We start from the raw sequence: 22,230 nt of genomic DNA, 5'->3' as shown, positions 1-22,230 counted from the left end.
CTCAGACTCTCAGGTAAAACCTTGTTCAGGTACTTTGATCCGTCCTACAAGTGTGTGAGCTTCTTTTGAGCCGAGTTTGTGAATTCGACTTGTGCATTGAGAAACAGGTGCCCCCACACAAAGCCATTGTTATATATATAATATGAGTAGAATTTTTACTCAATATTCAATCCTGCTTCATCTTCATCATTTTCCAAATGCTTTGTTGACTCTTATTCAAACAAGTGAATAGCTTCTGTGTACAATATTTTAGTGAGCACAATAAATAAGTAGCACACACCTTTCTGTTTTTGAAAACAAGTTTTTCTCTTTGGTTGACCTGGTATTGATACTCAAGTACCCCATGATTTATTGATGTGAGTTTGGCGTATTGTGACACCAGGCTGTTTGCCTATTTCATCTCTTTGTTTGTTCATCTGCATAATGACATATTTTATATATTGATTGGTCGACATAGAGTCTCATCATTTCTACAATGCATTCAGTCGTAAAAAAATCCATCCAAAGAAAAAAATGGTTGCTCCATGTTTTTCAATCTTTACACCGTTTCGAGTGAGTGAGTGAGTGAGTTTGATTTTACGCCGTTTTTAGCAATATTCCAGCAATATCACGGTGGGGGACACCAGAAATGGGCTTCACACATTGTACCCATGTCGGGAATTGAACCTGGGTGTTCGGCGTGACGAGCAAACGCTTTAAACACTAGGCTACCCGACCGCCCCCTACACCTTTTCGACTCTCTAGATGTGTAGACCTGTGTAACCCTGTGAAGATCTGGGTTAGAATTGGATTTCAGCAACCCTTGCTTGTCCTAAGAGGCAACTAACAGGATTGGGTGGTCAGGCTTGCTGACTTGGTTGATGCATATCATCATATCCAAATTGCGTAAATTGATGCTCATGACGTCAATCCCTGGATTTGGTTATTTATTTATTTGTTATATAGCTGAATAAACAACAAATAAAACAAAGTGATGTGCGTAAAGCCGTTTCTAGGTGTCCTCTGGGATGATATATTACTGCAAAATTGCAGCTTGAATCTAAAGTCACTCACTCACTCACTCACTCACTCACTCGGTGCTTTGTATCTATGATGAAAGTAGAACTTGAGATTTCTGAAAGGGATAATTAATAGTTTCCGATAATTTGATATGCAGTTGATATGGTTATCTGTATTTTAGGATGACAAATCTGGCATTTTGTTTCAATTATATCATTTGAGATATTTTTATCATCATGAACAAAAGTGTTTGTTCAAAACAATTCAATAGAGGTTATCACGCGAGTGTGTTTGGGGATGGTAAATATCCTGCATTAGGAATAAACATTGTATTTAGCGAGCCTTGGCGAGCTAAATACATAGTGTTTATTCCTAATACAGGATATTTACCATCCCCAAACACACAAGCGTGATAACCTCTTTATCATATAATGTCATTCTTTAATTCTGTGCTTCAAAATCGCTTTCCCTCTCTCACAAACATTATCGAAACATTGCGAGTTTTCCTGGAATGCGCGCATTAATATTTATTACGTCACAGGGTAAGTGATGTGTCAGTCGGACAGTGACAGTAGCCAATATAGTTCCAACTGAAATCTGTTTCTTATACAGTGGCGAAGCAACATATACGCAAAAAAACAGTTGTTTTTAATTGCCTTTCGCGACAATCCATCGGTCTGTCCGCTAGAGTAACTGCCCTTTGTCAAAGGGAAGCTACTCTAACCCTAGTCTATGAGACGTCACGGCCACGGTCAGACATTGTTGACAGTCGGTCTGTCCTGTCATTACGTTAAGAAGTGTAGTCAGATGTACACACAGCGACAAAACGAAACAAGGTAACAATTCAAACATAGTTCGGCCCAATCCAACTATTTTGATATGTGGAGAAGGTTTTAAGCCGCCGAGTTCTACAAGCACAGATATGGCTACTGATCCAGCTTGGCTAGGCCTCGTGCCCTCGCAAAATTGTTTCAAAATTTATATCTCCAAAGTTGCCAAAACTTATAAAATGCCTTAGCTACGTCACAGTTAGACACTGATTCTCAGTATATTAGACTGTTCTTTTGATAATGATAGCAATTATCCCTGTAGTTTATCCAGATTCCCGATGGTTAATTCTGACTCGATCGCCGAATGACGAGGGCGACGCCATGTTTGTTTACAAACAGTGAAAGTAGTCCTACTTGACCTTTGATATTTGCATCTCTATCCGCATATGACCCCAACGGATATCGTTTTTATCCGTTGGCTTTATCCTGCCGAGAAACCTACCCATTATATGATAAATGATGATATTTACTGTTATTTAAATATCACCTTTCATGGCCACGATGACAGTATTCTCAGAATCTCATTGATGCATGCAACTTATGTTTGATACATGTAGATATGTATTGCAGCTGTGACTCAAATCTGTTTTGAATCTATTATTTTCCCATATATTTATTTACATAATTATGTGTTGTTATGACAATGAAAATAGTTTTTCAAATTTGTTGTTTTTCTCTTTCTTTCTATTGCTAATATATGCTACTCAGCATTTGCTAAGGACCACCTTTGACAAAAGATGACTATTTTGATCCTTGAGAAAATGTTGAGTTGTATAATCTCTCTGTGGACGAAGTATTGACAATGTGATGCAAGGAGAAGGGGACCTTATATGGGCGTTGTCTGGTCTGTTTGCAGAATAAAATGACCATTTTGGTACTTTTTAGGGTTGGAAGCCTTGAGGGCTGAGTGGGTTAGATCGATGACTTTGTGTGCTGGCCATTTGGTGCCCAAACCCGGTTGGGACTCAACCCCCCAAAAAGTACTAGAATTTATACTTTACCAGCAAAGTGTTATTCAAAATATAACATTTTTTATCTTGGGACATGTTGTACTGACATACCCCATGGAGATTCCGGGGTAGAATTTGTCCTAAGGAACCTATGCTGGTCATAGACGAAATGGATGGAGTGGTCTGGCACGGTGATGTGGTTCATTGTGGGTCATCATACTCCAGTGATGTGGGATGTCATTCATAATATCAATCATTGGTTTGATGGCCTGCAGCATCATACTAAAAGACATTGAAAGATGGTACTTGTAGGGGATAGAACAAGGACTGGTCAGCTCGTAGTCAGTATAATCCGGGGTATCCATGTCAAACTGTGGGATGGTATCTGAGAGGGCTAGCACTGTAAAACTGGACTTGTACAAGCAAATATGCACATACACACACAGACCCGTGAAGATCCAGGGCGGAATAGGTCTTCAGCAACCAATGCTTGCTGTAAAAGGCGACTTTGCTTGTCGTAAGAGGCGACTAACATGATTGGGTGGTCAGACTCGCTGACTTTGTCGATTCATGTCATCATATCGCAATTGCGTGGATTGATGCTCATGATGTCATATCACTGTATTGTCTGGTCCAGACCGCCATCATATAGCTGGAATATTCCTAAGTGTGGCGTCAAAAAAACAAAAAACAACACCACACCACACCACCACAACTCACACCACACCAATAATCTTGAAAGCCCATTTCACATTAAATTCCTTTTCACCTCACTCACTCATGTAGAGAAGTGTTTGTTAGTTTGTTGTTTAACGCCGCACTCAGCAATATTCGAGCTATATGACGAGTCTGTAAGTTATCGAGTCTGGACCAGACAATCCAGTGATTGTCATTATAAGCATCGATCCAGGCAGTTGGGATACATTGACATGCATCAACCAAGTCAGCGAGCCTGACCACCCGATCCCGTTAGTTGCCTCTTACAAAAAGCCTAGTCGCCTTTTACAGCAAGCATGGGTTGCTGAAGACCTATTCTACCCCGGATCTTCACGGGTCTGTACAGAAGTGCGTCACATCGGCAATCTCTCAGCCACATAGTGACTCAAGAACATGACAGGAAGCTTCAGGGCAACCTGAAATATGAACTGATGTAATCAGCACAGTATCTATAGAAAACACAAACATTACTCAAATTTGCAAAAATAGGAAATGATTTATTCTTGTTTATGTAAACGTCAAAAATAAAAATCAATCATTGTAAATCTCATGAATGAATAAAGCAGCGATTAACGTTCATTCATAATTGTATCACACATTTGGGGATTCTCCCAAACAAATTATTTCTCAACTCGCTACAAACAATTTTCACATGATGAGTTCATCAAAAACAATTTTACAAATCTCATAACCTGAGATAACAAAGTTCAACTGCATGAACAACACATTGTTGTCCCTTATAGATGATTTAGTCAATTCATCTCCCATTGATTCAACCATTGCATCCATAACAAATATGCTACTAAAAAAATGAAAGAACACCCACATTTTTCACTTTGACGATACCGTAGTTAACACAAATATGGCTTGACAGATAACCGAGCAATATGAAAGGATTGGTATTCCTTAACTTCTTTTGAGTAGTATTTTACCCCAGTGGTTCATTGCAAGTACGCCAAGGGTTAGTGTAGCCCCGTTCTATTATAATATATACCCTGGACCCATTGCATCTCGCCTATGAGAGTAATTTGATTGGACGTCTATTTTTAGCATCATGCCATGTTAATCGGGCAGAAATCAAATCAAGTCTAAAATTTCTTTTAAAATATTCTCTAGGTCCAAGAAACACTTCTCCACATAGTGGCGATGAGAAAGAGAGCGAGTTGGTAGAGAGAATCATGTGGTCAAAGTCTGGAAGGTCACCATGCACGAGAGCACATGATTGCCCCAGTTGGTTGTAACCTGGGGTGTGTTCAGGTGAATGTTTTTATTTTAGAAGCTGGAAACATGGTTCGGGCACGTTTCTACATAGGATCAAAAATGAAGATTTGCATTGTGTGAGATAGGATAAATATTTAAATATACAATTTATACTAAAATTTCCAATTTGAGTGGACATTAGTTTTTATGCCATGTTTATCAGGCTGAAACTGAAGCTGTCGAGTTGATTTGGTTCGGGGTAGTTATAACTGTTAGAATGAGTGTGTGAGTGAGTATGGTTTTACACCGTTTTTAGCAATATTCCAGCAATATCACGGTGGGGGACACCAGAAATGAGCTTCACACATTGTACCCATGTCGGGAATCAAACCCAGGTCTTCGGCGTGACGAGTGAACACTTTAACCACTACGCTACCCGACCACCCCTACTATTAGCATGAAGACATAACATCATGGATAATCAAGGATGGTGGACTTTGATGGACGTTGAGACAGGGTGGCCTCAGATACAAAATATTGTGTGCTACATGCAACGAAATGAAAATGGACGCAAATAATATCACAGCAAGTCCCATCCGACGCAAAAGAGTATAGTTGGAATGACTGAAAGTAAGTAACTTGACACATCAGAATTTATCTGATATTTCTGGTTTGGAAGACACAATAAATGTACAGACATCACATGGAACATTTACTTCACTCAATCACAAGTTTACACATCTATAACAAGCATACTTTTTATGTACCGTATATGTTGTTGGTTCGTGTCTACCCTAGGACTCCCTAGGATACCCATCTTAATGCCAAAGATAAAAAAAATGTATCGCTGAGAGTCACAAGACTTACATGTGCACAAGAATTGACTTTCATATTGTTTGCGTTTATGCAGGGATAAACATAATGTGCAAACAGCTTTTCTCCATAAACACAAAAACTTCGAAGTCAATTCTCTTAAACAAAATATGTCAACAATAATAACTTCACAGACTGCTTATTAATCATTGACATGCATAAAAATGTAAACAACAGTACGAACTTAGTTACATTATTCCGTGCAATAATGAAACACAAGCCCCGCCCATCCTATACTCACCACCAAAAGAAACACGAACCATAGAAACATGGAGAAGTATGTATGTTAAGAGGAGATGTTTCCAATGTACTGTACCACTTAATGACAAAGCTAACAATCATGCAAGTGTTACCAAACAGTGTCTTTATTCTTAGCACAATATGTTGCACGTGATTTCCAAACTTTACACGCTAATCCTGCACCAGACAAATGGTGCATCTCGAGTCACGGATCTATGACGTCACATGTGATGTGTTCATGAGCGTCAGTTCACACAACATACCAGTATTTTCGTTTGTGCATCGAACCAATCTAATATCTCTTGAACATGAGTAATTTATCATATATAAACCAACAGGTATGGTATTCATGTTTCTTTTGAGTAAATTATCAACAAATCTGGAACAAGTAGACCGTTAGCAGGAATGGCCTAATGTTTATCTTTAGTCCAGCCAATCAGATGCCACAGAATCACTTTCAATTTATCCAAATAGAGGTAAAATCCCAGGTCTGATGAGGCCATGATTTTGACAACAAAAGTACGAAAGTGTTCATTCGTTGGAGTCAGATGTTTCACTCGTACACATGGTCGTTGAACAGATTTCATTTTAAGGAATATTTCTACAGTCTGTATACGCTTAGGCCTAAAGGAATAATCCCTTGTTCATCCACATATTCCATACAAAAATATTACATAAATGCAAGGTACAAATATGTTTTTGTAATTTTGAGATATGAAATATCTTTTACATCATGTCATCACAATGGAGAAGAATGTCAGTTAATTTTAATTTCAAAATATTGCCTGATATTGACAGACAGAGGTATTGAATCGGAGGGATTCTAAAAGATCTGATTTCAATAACATTGACATCTATTTTTCTATAAATGGGGAATCTTTTTTATTTCCCGTCAAATGAATTATGATATAACACCTCAATGTTTGGGCTTGGTGGACTTCAGCCCCTTAATAAACTCTATATAACTCCTTCCTGTATTGTCTGGGTCCTCCCATTGTGGGTAATGGCCGATGCTTTTGTCTAGGACAACCAGCTTGTGTTGAGGTGCGATTTTCCTGGAATAAATACAACAATCAATTGAGGAAATTGGTAGGTCATCAAAGGTTTAATGCCACAGTGGTCAATATTACAACAATTTCATGTCGGCCTCTAAATGATTGAGCTGGGCCAGACATACCAGTGGTTGACAGCAGGGTCAACTCTTCGGTCAATAATTCGCCTCATTCACAGAATATAATGGACTATTTATTACCAAAGAAGATGTCTACATACAGAGACAAATTTTAGTGTGTACCAAAAAGGACAGCAAGTCTCAACAGCAGCAGAATCACAATTTGTCGAATAACGTCAACAATCTTCATCTATGACGTCGTTTCTAGCCTGATGTCATTCCGACGTTACGTCACAATAAGATTTCAATGACGTCAACAATGACGTCAATACACTGTTTTCTCATGACGTGATATGACCCTGGGACAAATATGGTGTTTATGAACCCCGAAATGTTTGCCCTTGTAGGTAATATAATCGGCTTCTTCAATGGTAACAAAACTTTCTTCTAAACTGAAGTATGTCAGATCTTGAGTTCTGTGCACTGAATGAATTAATTTCTTTCTACTCTGACAAATTATTGGAGTAAAAGCATTTTTTTATCTGACCTGAAATGATCTGGAAATACCGGGGAGGGATTGATTGGGTCAGCAGGCCCATACACCATCAGTACTGAAACATCATAATATCTTTATGCACTGTGTTACATCAAACAAAACTGCTCAATAAATGACTTTATTTCTTGCCATCACGTCTGTTTCAAATAATCTCTGCGATTAAATTCATCGTAAAATGGGTCTGTATAGGAGTGGTAATCTTTTCACTTTGCAATAAAAATCACAACAAAAACTTTGCTTTTTTTCTTCTGACATGTTTTTTCATTCTTGAGATCACTTGAAAATGTTTTTTGAACCAAAATAAAAAAAAACAAGTAATTAAAAAAAGGCCTAAAGAATCAAATTTGAGACACCTTAATTTGAAAGCGTCCTGCTTCACATTTGTTGGCTGATTGTACCTGGAATGGGTGCTGCTTTTAGACTGCCATACACCCATCTGTCTTCATTGTCAGATCGCTCCTTGATATAGTGAAGGATTCTGAAACACCAACATGGAGTTATCTCCCTTGGCTCAGTGGGTTGTCACCTCCACTTCACACTGCCTTCTACATTCCTGCCCAGAATTGAACATGTTGGGAGGGAAGGGAGGCACTTTGAATTCTCCCCCTTAAGTGGCTGATTTATCCTCAGCATTGTTTTCATCTTTCAGGATCGTGTGATATTTTGGAAAGACCGCTGCGTGATTTTGCATAGCAAAAAGAACAGTGAGTTTATAGTGGGGCTGAAGGGGTCTCTGTCAGCATGGGTACTACAGATATGTACCCCAGGTACGATTCTGTATACAGAAATGTACCCTAGCCAAAATCAGAATACAGAAACATACCCGGTACCCTAAACGGCAGACGAGTCCATATTCCTCATCCCAGTACCGAAACCGGTGCAAAGTCTGAAAGTATACCCCCCTCTTCAAAGTATACCTGGGTAGATTCTGGGGCCATCCAGAATCTACCCCGAGGTAGATTCTGGGAGCTCACAGAATCTAAGCCCCTTTCCCAGAATCAATCCCCAGGGGTATACTCTGGGAGCTCCCAGAATCTACCCCGGGTTATAACTATATTCTAGGAGCTCCCAGAATCTACCCCGGGTTATAACTATAATCTAGGAGCTCCCAGAATCTACCCCGGGTTATAACTATATTCTAGGAGCTCCCAGAATCTACCCCAGGTTATAACTATAATCTAGGAGCTCCCAGAATCTATCCTGGGTTATAACTATAATCTAGGAGCTCCCAGAATCTACCCCGGGTTATAACTATAATTTAGGAGCTCCCAGAATCTATCCTGGGTTATAACTATAATCTAGGAGCTCAAGAATCTACCCCGGGTTATAACTATATTCTAGGAGCTCCCAGAATCTACCCCGGGTTATAACTATAATCTAGGAGCTCCCAGAATCTACCCCAGGTTATAACTATAATCTTGGGAGCTCCAAGAATCTATTCCAGGTTATAACTATAATCTAGGAGCTCCCAGAATCTACCCCGGGTTTAAACTATAATCTAGGAGCTCCCAGAATCTACCCCGGATTATAACTATAATCTAGGAGCTACCAGAATCTGCTCCAACCCTGTTGGATTTAAACATTTATATTTCATGCATGTACAATAAAGTTTTTGAGGGGGATGCATCTAACTCATTCTTGATCTCTTCTGGTCAAGTGCTGTAACAACATTGTCATCTGGCTAAGTTTATATAAATGCCTATTCAGTACACAATTAGTTTTAAAACATACATATCCTGTTATTTAAATAGAGAAGACAAAGGGGGGAGCACCAGTTTTTCAACAGTAATCATAATTAGGGCTGCCACGATAAATCAAAATATTGCTATATTGCTATTGGTAAGCACTTAAAGTCAATAACTGTTAAATCAGTTTCTGATCAATAGTATTGATTTCAGTTAGGAATATTGATAGTTTCAATTGTATTTACCATATCATGCTACTGAGTCACCAAATCACGCTCACGAACGCAGCCAAGTGAGGATTAGAGTTATAACTGCCCTTGATGCTTAGCGACCGCTCTTTCTTAAAGTAAAATGGCGTAGGGTGACAGTGAAGTGGAGTTTGTGACAAACTTGGGTTATCACATTCAAACAAAACATCAGTTCCAAGGTTTAATTCAACTCTAAAATCCATCTAAAATGATACTCTGAAAACTATCGATATTTAACACAATAGTTGCTTGCAATATCAATAGTTATCGCAGTAGTTTCTTTCAATATCAATAGTTATTGCAATAATGATTTCCAGACCAACAGTCACCCCTAATCATAATTATCAAAATCTCACATGTGAGATGAGAATGTACATGAATTTTTATTTTTGGGGATGCATCTAACTCAATCGTGATCTTTTCTGGTCAATTGCTGTAACAACATTGTCATCTGATTAAGTTTACATAAATGCCTATTCAGTACACATCTAAATAGTTTTAAAATATTCATATCCTGTTATTTAAATTTAGAAGACAAAGGTTGTAGCACCAGTTTTTCCAAACAGTAATCATAATTAAAGAAATCTCGCATGTGAGATGAGAATGAATGACTCATTTGAATGGGTTATACACATCTATATATAAATGCAAAGCTACCGATTTTAGTGAGGTGAGTTGAGGTGAAATGGCGTTAAACGTCGCATCCAAGATTATTGCACTTTTATAGCGACATGCATGCATGTGTATGTGTGTGTGGCTGCTTGTACTAGTCCGGACTGATGCCGATTTATAGTGCTAGCACACTGAGATACCATGCCACATTTTAACTTGAATACCCCATCCAGACACAGTATACTGACTCCGAGCCTTGTCCTTGTTTTAGCCCCTTAATGCCGAGCGCCAGACAGGGTAACAACAAGTACCATCTTTTAACGTCTTTAGGTATGGGGGCGGTCGGGTAGCCTAGTGGTTAAAGCGTTCGCTCGTCACGCCGAAGACCCGGGTTCGATTCCCGACATGGGTACAATGTGTGAAGCCCATTTCTGATGTCCCCCGCCGTGATATTGCTGGAATATTGCTAAAAGCGGCGTAAAACCATACTCACTCACTCACTCTTTAGGTATGACGCGGCTGGGGATCGAACCCCGGACCTTCCGCTCTCCGGGTGGACGCTCTACCACTAGACCACGGAGGCGATCCCGATTTTGGTAGTTAGGTTTATTCACAACGCATATTAAAGCTTATTCAATAACATAAGTGTAAGACATATCCTCACACAGTTCTCAACACCAACTTTAGAACTTACAAATTGATGATGACTACAATGAGTTAAAGTCAATGTGATTTTGTAAGATATTTTTTATTTGTATAAACAATATTTATTTCATCTTTGCATGCTTTAAACAACATTTTGAATTGTCTACATCGGGGTAGATTCTGGGAACTCCCAGATTATACCCCCGGGGGTAGTTTCTGGGAAAGGGGGGTAGATTCTGGGTAGTCCACAAAATGTACCCCGGGGAAGATTCTGGAAGCTCCCCAGGTATACTCTGAAGGGGGGTAGATTTTGGCAGCTTACACCGGGTCATATATACCTCTCTTCCACAGTGTAATTAATCCACAACATGTGTTAACATTCATTTCCAAGATCAGAAATCATATATAGAATCACTGAAAGCTTTGCTCACTTGTACTAAGAATGTAGCCATGCTGACTTAACAGAGATATGGAACTTGACACAGACTACAGATATCAACTGAGGATATCACCAATTATTATGCTTAAAGTGAGACTTACCAACCACAGAGCAGAACTACAGACCTTACATGAGCCTGTATACCATCAGTAGCAGCCATCTTGAATTTAATAACACCCACCTCTCACCTCACAATATTTTTCTGCTGATCTAATATGATACCATATATGGCATCAAAAGACACCATAACTAACGACAGAGGATGTTATTCCAGCAAAATTCATAATATATTTTACTTATCATATTGGAAGAATTTTGTTGACAATAAGTCAAGAATTCAGCCAGCATCATAATATAGTGCTCAACTTATTCTTATCTTCCAGTGATAAACAAAAGTGATTCTCACAATATGAGACCATCTTCCCGAGGCAAGAGAGTAACCTGACTTTAAAAGTCCAGTTTCCACCCTTGCCGAACTAGCCTGGAATTCCTGGGCTCGATCGTAGCGCCACCAGTGGCTATTACGAGTTATGTCCTTTTTATGCCTCTCCTATTGACCAATCAGATTCAACCTCTCGTATCACTTGTATTTGCTTCAAACAAAACGGTGGCGCCCAGTCAAGACGATCTGATCGATAATCAAGATCTATAGTGTGATAAAGCGAGTCTTACATCGCGAAGTGCATCAAATCACATGAGCACCTTGATTAAAAACATGAAAAGATTTAGAAAATATCTGTTGGCAACAAGTTAGCGGTGCACATGCTTTGCAAATCCTGCAGTCAACCAAAATCTGCATGACACTTTTCGAACCAGATTTCGATTTCGGTGCACGATTTTGATTGGACTATGCAGAGACTCGTTAGTCCAGCCAAAATGTAACTCCGTAATACCAGCCTAGTTTGGCAAGGGTGGAAACTGGACTTTCATAGTCAGTTAACTCACTTGCCTCGGGAAGTTGTATGAGACAAGTGTTTAAATATCTGACACATCTGATTATCCTTATCAAACGTTGAGTAGTATATTACGGTCGACATCTCCAGGTTTCCAAAGATCATACATACCCTGGCATAACAGTATTCCCATCTCGGTATCTGAGAGCAGCATAGAAGTCCTCAAAGTCTTCAGAAGTCGGCTTGGTACCAAATATATCTCCAAATCTAAATATTAAAATGTATCTTGTGATAATTAACACTTAAAAATTTAGTGTTTATTTGACTAAATTGGTTGTTATTAGTACAAATTGTTTTATGTTTAAATGAAATGGATTTTATCCAAATATCAAAAATCATCAAACAATTATTTAATGCCACATTTAGCAATATGGATGGCAGCCTGTAATAGAGTCTGAAGCAGACAATCCAGTCATTGATATTGTGAACAATCCACACCCTCAGGATATGATGACACTAAATCAAGTGACCGAGCCGGACCACCTGATCCATAACGTCGACCCTTAAAACCAGCACAGGTTGATGGGGACCTATTCTAACCTGGAATCCCCTTGGTACGACCAGCATAGGTTGATGGGGACCTATTCTAACCTGGAATCCCCATGGTACGACCAGCACAGGTTGATGGGGACCTATTCTAACTTGGAATCACCACGGTACAACCAGCATAGGTTGATGGGGACCTATTCTAACCTGGACTCCCAAAGGTACAACCAGCATAGGTTGATGGAGACCTATTCTAACCTGGAATCCCAACGGTACAACCAGCATAGGTTGATGGGGACCTATTCTAACCTGGAATCCCCATGGTACCAGCACAGGTTGATGGGGACCTATATTAACCCGGAATCCCCATGGTACAACCAGCATAGGTTGATGGGGACCTATTCTAACCTGGACTCCCAAAGGTACAACCAGCACAGGTTGATGGGGACCTATTCTAACCTGGACTCCCCATGGTACAACCAGCACAGGTTGATGGGGACCTATTCTAACCTGGAATCCCCATGGTACACCCAGCACAGGTTGATGGGGACCTATTCTAACCTGGAATCCCCATGGTACAACCAGCAAAGGTTGATGGGGACCTATTCTAACCTGGAATCCCCATGGTACAACCAGCACAGGTTGATGGGGACCTATTCTAACCTGGACTCCCCATGGTACACCCAGCACAGGTTGATGGGGACCTATTCTAACCTGGACTCCCCATGGTACACCCAGCACAGGTTGATGGGGACCTATTCTAACCTGGACTCCCCATGGTACAACCAGCACAGGTTGATGGGGACCTATTCTAACCTGGACTCCCCATGGTACACCCAGCACAGGTTGATGGGGACCTATTTAACCTGGACTCCCCATGGTACAACCAGCACAGGTTGATGGAGACCTATTCTAACCTGGATCCTACGGTACAACCAGCATAGGTTGATTGGGACCTATTCTAACCTGGAATCCCCATGGTACACCCAGCACAGGTTGATGGGGACCTATTCTAACCTGGAATCCCCACGGTACAACCAGCATAGGTTGATGGGGACCTATTCTAACCTGGACTCCCCATGGTACAACCAGCACAGGTTGATGGGGACCTATTCTAACCTGGACTCCCCATGGTACAACCAGCACAGGTTGATGGAGACCTATTCTAACCTGGATCCTACGGTACAACCAGCATAGGTTGATTGGGACCTATTCTAACCTGGAATCCCCATGGTACAACCAGCACAGGTTGATGGGGACCTATTCTAACCTGGAATCCCCATGGTACAACCAGCAAAGGTTGATGGGGACCTATTCTAACCTGGAATCCCCATGGTACAACCAGCACAGGTTGATGGGGACCTATTCTAACCTGGAATCCCCATGGTACACCCAGCACAGGTTGATGGGGACCTATTCTAACCTGGACTCCCCATGGTACACCCAGCACAGGTTGATGGGGACCTATTCTAACCTGGAATCCCCATGGTACACCCAGCACAGGTTGATGGGGACCTATTTAACCTGGACTCCCCATGGTACAACCAGCACAGGTTGATGGAGACCTATTCTAACCTGGATCCTACTGTACAACCAGCATAGGTTGATTGGGACCTATTCTAACCTGGAATCCCCATGGTACACCCAGCACAGGTTGATTGGGACCTATTCTAACCTGGAATCCCCACGGTACAACCAGCATAGGTTGATGGGGACCTATTCTAACCTGGACTCCCCATGGTACAACCAGCACAGGTTGATGGGGACCTATTCTAACTTGGACTCCCCATGGTACAACCAGCACAGGTTGATGGAGACCTATTATAACCTGGAATCCCCATGGTACAACCAGCACAGGTTGATGGAGACCTATTCTAACCTGGACTCCCCATGGTACAACCAGCACAGGTTGATGGGGACCTATTCTAACCTGGAATCCCCATGGTACAACCAGCACAGGTTGATGGGGACGTATTCTAACCTGGAATCCCCTTGGTACGACCAGCACAGGTTGATGGAGACCTATTTTAACCTGGAATCCCCACAGGGATCAGGCAATGAGCAGTACATGCTACATATATAAAGAGCATCAGGATAAAGAAGAGCTTGATATACAAAACGTCAGGCTTTCGTGTATCGGACAGATTTTCACGTTCCTGGGACGAGTGAGTGAGTATGGTTTTACGCCGCTTTTAGCAATATTCCAGCAATATCACGGCGGGGACACCACAAATGGGCTTCACACATTGTACCCATGTCGGGAATCGAACCCGGGTCTTCGGCGTGACGAGCAAACGCTTTAACCACTAGGCTACCCGACCGCCCCTCCTGGGACGAATATATGTAGCAGGCTGCAGGAAAGTTGCTGCGATATTGTTGTGGTATTGCTATGATGTTGCAGACACAAAATACGATTCATTCAACCACTTACCTTCTTCTGAAGAGGTGGAAAAAGGACAATCTTGATGCAATATCGCCTATAACCGGAATCAGCAAAATCTACAAACAACAAACAACAACAAAAGACATTTGAATTACTTGATAACACACCCTGTGTCTTTCATTCTGTAAACACACAGGACTGTTTTACATTTCAAAACTTGGTTTTACATTTCTCAACTTTGTTTTACATTTCTCAACTTTGTGCGTGTCTGTGTGTGTGCATGAGTGTCTGCTTGTACTCAATCTCAGAACTAAGATCTGATTTTAATGAGATTGGCTTGTACTAGTCTGCCCTATTGTATATATATGACTGCAGCCTCACTTCGGATAGTGTCATGCTGGTCCCAAGACAATCTGTACATACACACCTTTTGGAGTACTCTTGGATAGTATTTCCCTGGGAAGAGTCCTAAAACATAACATGTTGCTAATCAGCTAATTTTAGGCTAAAAAAAAATAAAAGAATTTGTTCTCAGGCAATGACTGTTGAAAATATAGTGCAGGCAGGCGGTGATTTTTTGGTTTTATTGCTTGTTCAAACTGGTATATATAGCCAAATAAACAGTTGTGTACCATCAAATCAACCTGGACTCTCACATAAACAAGCATACTATACTCCTATTGCCACCATGCGTAGTAAAGCAGTGCTCATGTAAAGGGAAGTAACTATGTGCTATATTGGATCACATTTTTTTTAGGATTCTTTTGGTTAAAATGGAAATATAAACAAAACGTGCAGAAGACTTTATGATGATGTGAGCAGTGCCTGAGAACCAAGACTATATCATTTTTAGCCTTACATGAAAATGTTACAGATAGGGACATAAAGATCTACAGCTTAAATCACAATACATTGATCAAACTTTGCTTGCAGGGGTGTGTGCACCACTTATTTTTCAAGCATATTAATCTTTTAAACAATCAGGAATATTACAGGTGATTGTAAAAATACATAACTACAGTATGACTAAGTATTTGGTGAATTTGTTTCCAACACAATTAGATGATAACTGAAAGCAAATTGGCAAAGCGTATAATGTGCTCCCAACCCTTTTCCAAAAGCTGCATCCTCCCTTGAACACTAGCTGACACTTGATGAAATCAGTACTCATTCCTTGTTGGCCTTAAGAACTGGGTAGCCTAGTGGTTAATGCGTTCGCTCGTCACGCCGAAGACCCGGGATCGATTCCCGTCATGAGTACAATGTGTGGAGCCAATTCTGGCGTCCCCCGCCATGATATTGCTGGAGTATTGCTAAAAGCAGTGTAAAATCAAACTCATTCACTCACTCACACCTTAAGAACTCTCCTCACCTCCATTGCTCAAACACAGGGATGTCAGGACCAGCCCTGTCTTCTCCGATCTCTCTCGTCTCTCCTTGTATCTTGAAACCAACAAGCAGACATTATTTGTTTGTTTGTTGTTTAACGCCGCACTCAGCAGTAATCCAAATAGCTGAAATCGGTCTGTAAATAATCGAGTCTGGACCAGACAATCCAGTGATTGACATCATGAGCATCAATCCATGCAATTGGGATACGATGACATGCATAAACTAAGTCAGCGACACTGACCACACGATCCCATTAGTCGTCTCTTAGGACAAGCATAGTCACCTTTTACAGCAAGCATGGGTTGCTGAAGACCTATTCTACCCCGGATCTTCACGGGTCCCAAGCAGACATTTAAACATGTCAGACACATTCACCTAGACCAAGAAGCTCAGACAGAGTATTCAGAGAACAATGTCCTGCATATAAACTGCACTGAAAATAAATGTTGTCTCTATCCTCTATTCCATTATAACTCTTTCGCCACTCTTCTTCTTTCTCTACTAAACATCTTTTGGTATGATGCAGCCAGGAATCGAACCACTAACCTGATGATGAGGATGTGATATTCACCTTGCAACAAGCTCCAGTGCTGCTGTGTCTCCCATGTCATGTGTAAGGATGTGATATTCACCTTGCAACAAGCTCCAGTGCTACTATGTCTCCCATGTCATGTGCTAGGATGTGATATTCACCTTGCAACAAGCTCCAGTGCTACTGGTCTCCCATGTCATGTGCTAGGATGTGATATTCACCTTGCAACAAGCTCCAGTGCTACTATGTCTCCCATGTCATGTGTAAGGATGTGATATTCACCTTGCAACAAGCTCCAGTGCTACTGGTCTCCCATGTCATGTGCTAGGATGTGATATTCACCTTGCAACAAGCTCCAGTGCTACTATGTCTCCCATGTCATGTGTAAGGATGTGATATTCACCTTGCAACAAGCTCCAGTGCTGCTGTGTCTCCCATGTCATGTGTAAGGATGTGATATTCACCTTGCAACAAGCTCCAGTGCTACTATGTCTCCCATGTCATGTGCTAGGATGTGATATTCACCTTGCAACAAGCTCCAGTGCTACTGTGTCTCCCATGTCATGTGCCAGGATGTGTGTGGAGGATATTGCCAGGGATTCTGCCAGTTTTTCTACCATGTCTGCTTGGTCAAATATGGAATAGTTGTAGTCTTCCTGTGGATAAACACACAAGAAAGTCATAACAACAAAAAGATTAACTAAGTGTAGCTGCCATTAAATTTCGAACCACAGACATTCAGGTCCACATGACCAAATATTTTAATACCTTCATACAGAACACATTGGAAGTCGTATCATCAACACGGTCATCAAGTCCTGTATATGAATGACACCTTGTTTCTATTTTTAATTACTTGGATATGTCTACCCAACAAAAAAGACTTTCACAATATGACTTTTAATAATAACAAGAAAACTGCTTTATCACTATCTCACGCCATGGGGCACATTTTGTTTGCTCATATAGTAGTGTGGGGCAGCCTAGCGGTTAAAGCGTTGGCTCATCACGCTGAAGATCTGGGTTTGATTCCCCACATGGGCACAATGTGTGAAGCCAATTTCTGGTGTCCCCCGCAGCAATGTAGTGCACCAGCCTCCATACACTCGGTGCATTCATAAAATGCTACATTATTACCATGGTCATGGGATCAGTGTGCACTCGATTTTAATCTCAGCTCCCTGGGGAGTATACAACACAAGCTGCCTTGCCATCGGTAGAAGGTTTACAGTCACATTTCCATCTCATCCCACCGGGTACCCATTTTACTGCTCGGTGAACAGAGGCACATTTCGAACAAAAATTACTTGTCCAAGGAGACACCACATGTGCTTCAGTGTGGGGCAGGACCGAAACTAGAAACTCTCGAGTCACACTGCCAAATGCAGTCACCCATCGAACAACACTCAGAACCCGACATTGCTTAACTTCACCTGATTTATGACAAGTGCCCTGTGCACAGGACCACTTGCCACCACCGACTTTCCATTAATAAAACACTCTTTTCTCTATTTGATCTGACTACCGCTTCTTTAAAGAAAACACTTAATAACAGGTTTATTAATTTTTTATTTCTACAAATATTTTTACCACTCTTTGCTTGTTGTTAAAAGCCACATTACTAGCAGTACAAATCTGAAAGTTGAAAATTATTTATCTGTTTCTTTTTTCACCACCTACATTGAATTTTAAGCCAAATATTTTGTAAACCAACTGACAAAAACTAAAACGCCTCAACTCACCGGTTTCTCACTGAAGCCCATGCCAAGAAAATCCACCAGGACAACACGAGCAAACTGATTCTTCAGGGAAGGCATAATCTGAAATGTATATTCATCGACATTTGAATATTTCATATACTATATACTTATCCTGATAAGAGAGTATGCAATTATCTTATCTTGAAAATTTAAAACAGGGTGAAAACTGTCTGCATGAGCACAAACTGGACCATGGTCACCAGTTACTTCCCCCTGTTCCTGTTCTTGCTTTTTCCAGACAAGGATGGAGATACAATGTACATGTATGTGGTATCTGTAAGGAAAGTTAAAATTTAATGTGACCGCCTCCGTGGTCTAGTGGTAGAGCGTCCGCCCGGAGAGCGGAAAGTCTGGCCGCGTCATACAAATAGACGTTAAAAGATGGTACTTGTTGCTACCCTGTCTGGCGCTCAGCATTAAGGGGCTAAAACAAGGACTGGTAGGCTTGGAGTATACTGTGTCTGAGTGGGGTATTCATGTTAAACTGTGGCATGGTATCTCAGTGAACTAGCACTATAAATCGGCATCAGTCCGGACTAGTACAAGCAGCCACACAAACACACACACGTACATGCATGTCGCTATTTAAGTGCAATAATCTTGGATGTGACGTTAAACCCCATTTCATCTCACCTAAAATTTAATGTCGCATCAGCATTATTTCAGCCATATAAGTGTTGATGGACAGCATTACAAGTTACATTTGGCAACTTGGATCCGTCCCAAATTATAAATTATATAGAATAGGGTTGTCCACTTCACAGAAAGAACCAATTTATCCATTCTGATTACAGCAGATGGCTTAATGTCCGCTTTACAGCGGATGGTCAGCTTGGCAACAATAGTTGCCCTCGCTCATTATTTGGGAATGGTACTTGCCTAACAGCGCTAGCTGCATAGCAACATGGGATGCTTGGCAACAGTGGTTGCAGGGCAGTAGTTGCTGCATTGGTAAGCAGCATGGGTTGCTTGGCGACAGTAGTTGCAGGGCAGTGGTCGCTGCATTGGTAAGCAACATGGGTTGCTTGGCAACGGTAGTTGCAGGGCAGTGGTCCAAGCATTGGTAAGCAACATGGGTTGCCTTGGCAATGGTAGTTGAAGGGCAGTGGTCACTACATTGGTAAGCAACATCGGATGCTTGGCAACGGTAATTGCAGGGAAGTGGTTGCTGCATTGGTAAGCAGCATGGGTTGCTTGGCAACGGTAGCATTGGGGCTCACTTAACAGTACTTAAGCTCATTTTCTGCAGTCCACCAGAACCTCCACATCCGCAACCATTTCATCCAAATTATATCTCTTGTCTTAATTTCAAGTTCTTAATTTCTGGCCTAATTGGGTCATGTCCTTATATATTTCAGCCATATAGCAATGAGAACAAGTATCCTGAACCCCTATGAGGAACGAAAGTCCATGCAAGAACTTCTGCTGAAGGATTGAGCAGTATGATCTGTAATCTACTGGAACAGGTGAGGTGATTTTACCATAATTTTCTAAAAATTGCTGATCTGACCCAACTCCCCCTACTCATTGATAATTATAATAATAGGCCAGTTATTTTGCCCATATTTCCACACCACTCAGGGGCATGCTCAAACTGCTATTATTACCCCAGTCACTGGATCAGTGTGCACTCAAGAATCATTCTCAGCTCCCTGGGGAGAATACAACCTAAGCTGCCATCTCATCCTACCGGGTACCCATTCACTGCTGGGTTTAACAGAGGCACATTTCGAACAAAGTCACATGCCTAAGGAGATGCCACACATTTCCCTGTGCTCCCGTGTGGACCAGGACCGAAGCCCTAGAAATTCTCAGGAGCCAAGCTGCCGAAACGCGTTCACCCATCCAAGGACTCTCCATCCGACGTTGGTTAACTTCACCTGATTAGGGACTTGTGCGCTGTGCACAGGACCATGTGTCACCACATTACCTTGACTGTTCAGACAGAGGAGTATGTCTTTAACACTGTCATGGTAGATTTGAGATATTACTAATGCATCCAGTTCTAATGCAAATTTGGAGCTCTTCAAGCAATGATACACACTTCATATTTAAAAAAAGTAGTTACGTTTCTCAAAATTGTGTTTTTTACTACCAAAGCTATCATTAAAAATTAGATATATTTCCTCCCTTGTGTTATTTCAGAACAATCTTACCTTGATCCAGTCATAGCTGGATGTTGGGAAACCATGTAGACAGAAGACGGTTCCTTTCCCACTGCCTGCCTCATCTGGGGAAGGAAACAGAATGTTTACATTGTATACACTGGGATCTATATAGGAGATGGACTGGCTGCCTCATCTGGGGAGGGAAACAGAATGTCTACATTGTATACACTGGGATCTATACAGGAGATGGACTGACTGCCTCATCTGGGGAGGGAAACAGAATGTCTACATTGTATACACTGGGATCTATACAGGAGATGGACTGATTGCATCATCTGGGGAAGGAATCAGATTGTTTACCATGTCTACATATCTGACCCATCAAATATCTAATGCTAGAGATGAGATCTGATTAAAGTTTGATCTTGTAATCCGTTTTTGTATAATAGTATAATTACCAATATAAAATACCTCCAGGTCATTATATAGGTACTGTTTGCCTCTCTGTTTCCATGACAACAGCCTTTGAGACAAGGGAGGGGGAGGGTAAAGGAAGAACACTGCAATGACAACACTCAACACCCCCACAGCAACTTGAGACACCGACACCATCGTTCACAGCTCCTGTTGCAATAGATACAGTGGATTAATCTTGTTGCAACACCAAACACAAACTAGTCTTTGAAATGAACATATTTTACAGAAAAAAACAGTTGTTAAATTATCTTTAAAAAATATAATAAAAAGGAGCTCAGAGACTCTCTTCATTTTCAGATACTGCAGTAATCTAGACTGGCCGAACTGGGCTGTTTTGTATAGGCCTATATTTGTTTCAGGGTCTGTATGACCACGGACCTATATACAAGTCCGTGGTATGACAGACAGACTAGCAACACCTTAAAACTAACAGTAAGTCGATCAAGCCTCGGTAATGCCATGGAAATATTTAGTGTATAATCATTTATGCGTCCAAAAACATTTACAAAGATATAATTATACGATGCATTCTTATTGTGAATCAAATAATACACACATTTGTTAAACTAATAAAGCATCAACAGTGATCAAATATATCGAAAACGCAAAGTTTTTTAAATACGTCATTCTGACTCTGTGCTTAGTCGTGTTTACAATAAATGACACTGCACAATGGCAATAGACCAGTCAGATAGGAAGTATTTAATTCTGTGTTTTTCTTGACAGAGACCACATAAGCAATAAATTTACAGTCTCACACAACCCAGCTCGTCCGCTGACGATGTTTACAGACCTTTGATCTCGACCCTCCGCCGTCACACTTCCGGCTCCTTAAGGCGGGTGTGTTCAAATTGAAACTCGAGGCAACGGAATCGACGAATGTCATTTAAATGGGTTGAAAAGACGAATCAGCATTGTTTGCTTGTCAAACTAGGTATTTGGTTTCATGATAAAATATTCAACAAAATAAAAACAAATAGCTGTATATCTATATATTCATCATTGTTTGTGTATGTTTTGTTTTAAAGATTTAA

General features: G+C 40.9%; 1 protein-coding gene across 4 annotated transcripts; it reads right to left on the bottom strand.

Annotated features, from left to right (window-relative positions):
* Positions 1-5,200: 5,200 nt before the first annotated feature.
* On the bottom strand, positions 5,201-22,039 carry LOC139444954 (mesoderm-specific transcript protein-like). Of its 4 annotated transcripts, none has more exons than XM_071225979.1 (12): positions 21,990-22,039; positions 21,178-21,343; positions 20,768-20,841; positions 18,594-18,671; positions 17,377-17,507; positions 16,300-16,370; positions 15,355-15,395; positions 14,976-15,043; positions 12,170-12,265; positions 7,875-7,954; positions 7,468-7,531; positions 5,201-6,864 (listed from the first exon to the last, which is right to left on the bottom strand). In XM_071225979.1, the coding sequence occupies exons 2-12, from the start codon at positions 21,329-21,331 to the stop codon at positions 6,726-6,728; spliced, it is 996 nt and encodes a 331-aa protein (XP_071082080.1). In that variant the 5' UTR covers positions 21,332-21,343; positions 21,990-22,039; the 3' UTR covers positions 5,201-6,725. The 4 variants fall into 4 exon arrangements, with proteins under 4 accessions (XP_071082080.1, XP_071082082.1, XP_071082083.1 ...); XM_071225981.1 differs by lacking the exon at positions 21,990-22,039 and adding an exon at positions 21,955-21,986; XM_071225982.1 differs by lacking the exon at positions 21,990-22,039 and adding an exon at positions 21,819-21,876.
* Positions 22,040-22,230: the final 191 nt, after the last annotated feature.

Source organism: Haliotis cracherodii, unplaced genomic scaffold, assembly GCF_022045235.1.
Source record: "Haliotis cracherodii isolate W230 unplaced genomic scaffold, xgHalCrac1.p SCAF_6, whole genome shotgun sequence".
Classification (NCBI taxonomy): domain Eukaryota; kingdom Metazoa; phylum Mollusca; class Gastropoda; order Lepetellida; family Haliotidae; genus Haliotis; species Haliotis cracherodii.
This window is presented reverse-complemented; position numbering and strand designations above follow the sequence as displayed.